Raw genomic sequence first — 7,891 nt, 5'->3', positions numbered from 1 at the left:
TGCTTGGCGGCAAAGCATTCCTGCACAATGTCGAAGCCTGTGATCGCGTCGGATGCCCTGTCGAAGATAGCGACATAGCTCCATTGCTTGGCGGCAAAGCATTCCTAAAAAATGTCGATGCCTGTGTTCACGTCGAAATTCCCATCCCGGACAGCGGCATAGCTCCTTTGCTGGGCGGCAACGCATTCCTGAGAAACGTCCAAGCCTCTGTTAACGTCGATTTCCCGGACGAAGACAGCGACATCGCCCCATTGCTTGGCGGCAAAGCTTTTCTCAAGAACATTCTCGACTGTCCTATCTAGGGACTCCCGACGGTGTACAGGCGCCTCGACCCACGCTTCAATCCCTTCAACACGCCATGGGACCAGGACCACCTCCCCTACCCTGACCGGTTCGCGTCTACCTGGGGTACGATGTTCACGGCCTTCGATGCGGCATCTATGGAAAGGTGACCTCGGAAGACGTCCCGGTAACGCAACATCCAGCCAGCATGTTTCCAGTCCCGCACCATTGGGCCCAGCTCTCCAAAACAACGTAGTTCAACGGCCAAGTCAACCATGTAAGCTCCACCAGATCGAGAACGGCCGCAAGTTGAACAAGAGGCGATCCCGTGGGCCCTTGCTGGCGTGGCCGCAAATGTGTACGACGACGACCGAATAAACGCCTTCGTTTTTTTTAGAAAAATGCTTTTCTCTTTGATTTTTCGCTCACGTTGTTGGCGAGCAATCGCAGCGAAAATATGCATTATGAGCATGCTGATAACTATAGATATTATACTTGTCCTTTTGATTACGGGAAGTATATGCATGGGGGATCCCTTTCTGAGGCGGAACATCCACTTCGGAAGACCGCTATGCAGCCGTTCAAGAGCTACCAGCCCCTTACGTGAAATACAGTCGAGCCCCTGTGTTATGTTCCTCAGTGCTGCGTTTTCCCTTCTGCTACGTTGTTTTTGTCTAGTCCCGTCGCAGCTCACATAGAATCTCGTGTATTAAAATCCTCACTGTTACGCTGTGGCTCAAAGTACGTTCCCGGATCATTCGTCGCGATCCTTCACTCCGAATCCGCACGGGCAGCGCATTTCCAAACGCTTCGCTGCACAGAGCGTCCGCGTGATATGTCTGTTCGCGTGATGCAGAACGGTAATTGAACGTGGTCATTGACTGCACCCCAAAGCGGGACGACGACGAAGTGAAGTGGTGCTTCGCTCACTGCGCTGCTCTCCGTGCTATTTTCGTAGTTTCAACAGCGATTGCATTAGCCCGGCAAGAAAGTTCTCGCCGCCGGATATGCTGCCCGCGGGCGCCCCGGGGCTGGCAGGTCCGCCACCTGGGTCGCTTGTCAGCGGGCCACACGGGACCGGACCTGGTGGGTTAGGCCTACCGGCCATACCTGCGGCCCCAGCTGGATACTCCTTGCCTCCGCCAGCAGGCTTGTCACCACCTGTTCTGCCTGTGTCGCCTCACGTCATGCCTCCTGTAACCACTCCTGGTCCTCTACCGGCCGTACCAGCGGGCCCAGCTGGATACTCCCTCATGCCTCCTGTAACTACTACTGGCGCTCTACCGGCCGTACCCGTGGCCCCAGCTGGATACTCCCTGCAGCCGCCAGCAGGCTTGTCACCCCCTGTGCTGCCTGTGTCGGCTCACGTCATGCCTGCTGTAACTACCCCTGGTTCAGTGAGCGTTTTGCCCACGGCTGATCTCCCAACGGGATACTCCCCCCAGTTACCGGTAGGCGCACCGACTTTAGCTAACGTGTTGCAGACACCGCCCAAGGATGTTCGGGATGCCATTACCCAAGAAGATCCTATGATTGACTCTGAGTCACTGTGCTCCGACACTTCTGGAACCATTATTTATTCATACGCTGAAGGCGAAGCAATGGAAGCTGACGGGGATGGTAAATTTCAGCTCGTGAAAGGTAAGCGACGTCGACGAGCGTCGAAAGGTTCTTTGTCAACCGCGGACGACAACACCCGAGTGAACGTGCCGAGACACGGCCTTACTGTGATTCTAAAACCCAAGGATCCCGCCAAGATCATCACACGCTTCAATCCACTATCGCTAAAGGCTTCCTTTGAACTCGTAGCCCCTGATGGCGTGTTGCAGCTGCGGCCGAACTATAGGCTGAACCTCCTGGCGGTCGACACCAGAAACGTTGATGCTACAGCACGCCTGTTGAAAATCACCACTATTATGGGCATCCCTGTTGAGGCCTATGAGCCGCGTCCGGACAACTGCGCCGCTGGTGTCATCAGAGGGGTGCCAGTGGAGATTTCCGACGCTGAAATAAGAGAGAACCTACTTCAGAGAACGCCCGTGAAAACTGCGCGTCGTCTGGGAAAGACATCGCAAGCCATCCTCATCGTCTTCAACACCGACACAAAGCCTCAGCATGTGATCCTTGGCTATACCCGGTACACCGTGTACGACTACACTGAAAAACCAAAACAATGTTCTCGATGCCAGAGGTTCGGGCACATCGCTGGAACATGCAACCGGAAAGTCCGCTGCGCTCGCTGCGGAGGTGATCACGATCGCGCTGATTGCAAGGCTGAAGAACTTCGATGCCCCAACTGTCGACAGACGCATGAGGCTGCTTACGCCTCTTGTCCGACTCTCCGTCAAGAGAAGAACATATATAGGTACAAAAACCTAAACAAAGTTGATTACAAGGCAGCAAAGGCGGCTGTCGTCCCTAGCAAAAGTTCCACGCACCATGGCACCAAGAAGGCCCTGGAGAAGAAACAGAATCAAACACCTAAGGTGGCTACAGTTGATGACTTTTCCGACTTCCCATCGCTTCCATCTCAGCTACCGGACACCAGTGGAGCCGCAATCACATCATCTGCCTCTAGTTCAGATCCTGCTTCGCCGGCCTCAACACCACCACGAATGGCGTGGAGAGGTCCTCGCCGAGCCCAAGCGAGCCAGCAGCAACAGCTGCCCACTCATACCTCAAGCTCTTCATGGCAAGTGCTACTAGACGCTGTGCGGTCGTTCCTGGCTCCTTTCACGTCTCCCGTGGTCCGTGCGATCATAACATTACTCGATGTGGTTGCTCCCCTCATACAACACTGGCATTGAGCACCGGCACGACATTGCGCCTACAAAATATCCGGAATCAGGCGACCATACTTCAGTGGAATGCCTGTGGACTTCACCCACGATTATCTGACCTCCGACAATTCGTCAGCAAGCACCGTTTCCCTATAATCGCCATTTCGGAATCTAACCTGCGCTCCAAGGTTAGAATTTCTGGCTATTCGCTCTTGGAGTCCACAACCGACATTAACCGAAGCAGGGTACTACTAGCAATTCGCAATGACCTCTCATTTGTTGTCCACAGTGTACCCCAAGACTCTTCTAATGAGTACGTCGCGGCTACGGTGCAACACAAGGCCGTAAAATTCACCGTCATCAACGGCTACATACCTCCTCGAGCGCGATTCGACACCAATCGTCTGCATTCAATTCTTGCCAACACGCCATCACCTCATGTGCTGACGGGTGACTTCAATGCGCATCACCCGGCTTGGGGCAGCCGAAGCACATCATCTCGAGGAAACCGCCTTCTAAACGTCGCTACCAACGCTGGATTGCACGTCTTAAATACGGGTAGCGCCACATTTGTTCGTGGAAAAACATCGAGTGTCTTGGATGTGACGCTGCTATCTACATCCTTGCTGTTATCTGCGTCGTGGTTTGCTGACGTAGAAAGCTTTGGAAGTGACCATTTGCCCACATATACAATCATCAAGGGAATCTGTGGAGGTCCACAAAAACTCGCCGTGCACGGCACAAATTGGCAGAAGTTCAGAGATTTTTTGGAGGACAGCAGTACCACTTTTAACACGCACGAGAAGTTTGCTGACGCTGTTTCGAGCGCGAGAGCTGCATCTGAAAGACACTGTTTGCTCCCCCAGGAGGCATCAGCAGTAGACATCGAGTACGAGCGACTTCGTGCAATTCGCAGGAGAGCAGAGCGGCGAGCACGAAAAACGGCGTCTCCGGATGATATTCGACATGCTAGACGGGCGCAGAAACACGTCCAAAAACACATTCGCAAGCTCGCTAAACAGCGCTGGAGTCAGTTCTGCTCTCGACTGGATCCACGCAAACCACTCACGCGTATCTGGCAAACGTTTCGCGCCTTGAGAACTCCACCAAGCCCACTTCACCCGTTCTCAGCCGTGGCTCTACAGAAGGGCGTCAGTGAAGTGAACGTTGCTGAGAAATTCTGCACTAAAATCACCACTCCGGCCAGCAACGTGGTAATTTCGGAGGTGTCCCCGTTCTGCTACTCTACCGCGAACGCAACGCTGATGGATGAACCCTTCACCATCGAAGAGCTTACCACGGCGTTGGGAAATCTCAACTTGTCTTCCTCTCCTGGCGCTGATGGAATCACGTATTTAGCTTTACGCCACTTGGGTCCCAAGGCTCTCCAGCAGTTGCTATCCCTCTACAACCAGTCCTGGCAGATCGGGCGTCTTGAGGCCTCCTGGAAGATTGCCCGGATCGTGGCGATTCTCAAACCAGGCAAACCGGCAACAGATATAGACTCTTATCGGCCAATTGCACTACTAAGTTGTATTGGCAAGGTAATGGAGAAGATGGTGCTGGAACGGATTGTTTGGGACCTGGAGAATCGAGACATTTATCCATTGCAAATGTCTGGGTTCAGGAGAGGGCGTAGCAGCGTAGACAACATCCTCTCCTTGGTGTCAGATATTACCCGGCAGAAATCAGCCGGAAACATCACTATTACTGTCTTCTTTGACATCAAAGCGGCATTCGACAGCGTCGCGCACGAAGCCATCCGAAGAGAGATGGCATGCATAGGGCTTCGAGGACGCATGTTCCAGTGGCTATGTGACTACTTGCAAGACCGGTACGTCTACATGGCCACCAGTGATGGCGAAACGGCCAAACATCCCGTCACGCAAGGAGTTCCTCAAGGCGGCGTCTTGAGCCCGACGCTTTTTAGCATATGTCTTATACGCCTCCCAACAGTCCTGCCCAAAGGTGTCAACATTTCACATTACGCAGACGACATCTGTATCTGGGCTTCAGGCAGGAACCGTCGAAACATTCGCGCCACACTCCAGAAGGCAATTCTGAAGATGAGAAAATATCTCAGATGCTGCGGTCTCATATTTTCCCCGGAGAAGTGTGCTGCGATAGCATTCACGCGGCGCGATGTTTCACGTTATACGCTCACCGTAGAGGGCACTCCAATACCATATGTCAAGTCGTACAAGTTTCTCGGTGTCACGTTTGACCGCTCAATGTCATGGGCCCCACATATTCGGCGACTGAAGGAGCGGCTTCTGTGCTTTGTGCGCATTCTGCGTATGCTCGGTGGGAGTTCGTGGGGCTGCCCTGTATCCTCACTCTTTTGCCTATACAAAGCCCTTTTTGTCGGCCTCTTGCGTTACAGCCTGCCGGCCCTACATCAGCTATCGCCTACAAGCCTGAAGGTAATAGACTCAGTGCTGGCAAAAGCTATGCGCACCTGCCTGGGTCTACCTAAATGCACATCGACGGTTGGAACCCTTTGCGAAGCTCGGTGCTTTTCCGCCACAGTGCTACAACGCCAAGAGGTGCTTCGAACGTCTTTGCGCCATTTGACTCGGTGTCATACGCATCCTTTGGCAGACCTCTCCACACAGTATGCAAGACACTTGCTTCCGGCGAATTTTCAACAGCCTCAAAAGTCGATAGTAGCCCCGTGGGTACTGGCACCATGGAAAATTTGCACGACTATACCCGGAATTAGCAAAAAGTCTGCCATGCCTGCGGCCCCGCTCAAGTTCTTCACACTCGAGTATATTTCCAGCACTTACAAAGGCTACACACATGTTTATGAGGATGGCTCGGTTCGCCCGGGCTCATCCGCCATCGGCGTGTGGATCCCATCAGCCCGGTGCACTATCGAAAGAAAACTTAGCCATGAAACATCCTCGACTGCTACCGAGCTGGCAGCTGTGAGGGCTGCACTTCATTACATCAGCGGCCATCATGCCCAGCAATGGGTAATATTCCTCGACTCGCGCAGTGCCTTACAAGCGCTCCGAAAGCTTAACAACAACCGCAGTCAGCTTGTATGTGAAATTGCCGAAATTCACACAATGGCAGTGCGCGAAGGCCATGAAATCACTCTTCAGTGGGTACCTGGTCACTCGGACATACAAGGCAACATTAGATCCGACGCAGCCGCCAGCGCAGGCCACTTGCTGAGCAACACAACCCAGCTTCCTTTCTCCCGAGAGGACAGCAACGCCCTTATCCTCGCAAGGGGATGGGCTGCACAAAGGTCGGAGTGGCAGGACCCTCACCGCAGGTATCTGCCACTGCACGCTATTGACCCGCATTGTGACTTCCGATTTCCACGCGGCCTCAACAAGCGGTGTGAAGGAGTTCTGCACCGACTGCGCCTGAATGTGGCGTTTACTCGGAGTTTTAAGTTTAAGATTGGTTGGGAAGATTCCCCCCTGTGCCGGACTTGCGGTGTGCGCGAGACTGTAAATCACTTGCTCTGCGTCTGCCCTCGATACGCTGCTGCGCGAAAAACTGCAGCGAGCTCCCTCTCTCGTGTACGTCATGGAGGCAGCCTCGAACTTTTTCATTTTCTTGGGCCTTGGGCCAATAGTGCTGACAGTACCTTAGGTACAAAAGTACTGCTCCAGTTCATACGAGAGACTGATTTGGACAAATCTCTCTAGATCAGAGACAGAGCAAGTGTGTCACGATATCTTCTCTTTCGCACTGTGGCGTTCATCTATTGATTTTTCTTGGGTTGGTGTTGTTACTTTTTTTCCCGTCGTTTACTTTTCATTTTGTTTGAGCGTTTCCATTAACGATTTTCTTTTCAATTGTATTTTTTTTTGTCCGGACTCTGTTAGCAGCAATCTCTTGTTTTTCTTGTCCTTTTTTTTTTCATTTTTTTTTAACGCTTCATGTTTGTCTTCTTTTAACTGTAACCCTGATGTCTGATATGCACCACTCATCAACGTAGTCACCCCCCATCTGGTGTAGCAAGCCTTGTCCGTAGCAGGGCTGACCTCACCAGTTCACATTAAAGAGCATTCTCTCTCTCTCTCTCTCTGCACCCCAAAGCGACCTAAAACGTACCAAATCTCCATTATTAGAGAGTTTTAGCATAGCGGCTAGCGGAGGCTCACGCTACGGCGGCAGGATAGCGGGACCCTACTGCGCATGCGCGCGCGGGGAGGGTGAGGAGGAATGCGCGGGAATGGCGAAGGCTGGCTCGCGGAACTAACCCTAACTACCAGAATGAATTTGCGCCTGCCCAGGTGGGCCCCGCTACCGCCGCCGTGGCGTTAGCGGACGGAGCCCGCTATGCTAAACTCTCTATTAAGTTTGAAAGTTTATTGCGACAACATGTACAAGACTGGCTATACAGTTGTCGAGGGGGACGGTCAAAAAGGCTACAGGAAAAAAAAAAAAAAAAAAGCCTGACAAGGTGACGTCCCCCTCCCCCCCCCCCCCACGTGTTGGTGCGACTCTGCGGGAAATGGCACGTACTTTGTGACAATAAAAATTAACAAAATAATGCACACAACTAACACATAGAAAATCAGCTTTCAGTTTACAGAAAGACAATAATTACAATGACAATTCCACTAGGAAAAAAACATACACATCAGCTCTCGGATTTCAGGAAACAATGAGTAGAATTCAAGAATTCACAGCAAGAAAGAACAAAAAAAGACAGTTCTCAGTTTTCATAAACAAACAATAATACAGTAAAAAGATTTCATACAGCGGAAAAAAAAAATACCTCAAAGTTTCTAAAAGAAACAAAAGTTGAAATACACGTTTTTTACTGCAATTCCAAAAGGTACATGTCTAATTTCCTCTTA

At 51.9% G+C, this 7,891-nt stretch overlaps 1 protein-coding gene across 1 annotated transcript; it reads left to right on the top strand.

Annotated features, from left to right (window-relative positions):
- Positions 1–1,289: 1,289 nt before the first annotated feature.
- On the top strand, positions 1,290–3,089 carry LOC144148510 (uncharacterized). The gene has a single exon (XM_077680032.1). It carries the CDS (start codon positions 1,290–1,292, stop codon positions 3,087–3,089), a length of 1,800 nt encoding a protein of 599 aa, XP_077536158.1.
- The last annotated feature ends 4,802 nt before the right edge of the window (positions 3,090–7,891 follow it).

Source organism: Haemaphysalis longicornis, unplaced genomic scaffold (genome assembly GCF_048455015.1).
Source record: "Haemaphysalis longicornis isolate Haplotype H1 unplaced genomic scaffold, Haemaphysalis longicornis Haplotype H1 scaffold_8, whole genome shotgun sequence".
NCBI classification, from domain to species: Eukaryota; Metazoa; Arthropoda; class Arachnida; order Ixodida; family Ixodidae; genus Haemaphysalis; species Haemaphysalis longicornis.
This window is presented reverse-complemented; position numbering and strand designations above follow the sequence as displayed.

Bases quoted from the DNA above. Each gene is read 5' to 3' on its own strand.
- LOC144148510 (XM_077680032.1), top strand. From the start codon at position 1,290: ATGCTGCCCGCGGGCGCCCCGGGGCTGGCAGGTCCGCCACCTGGGTCG.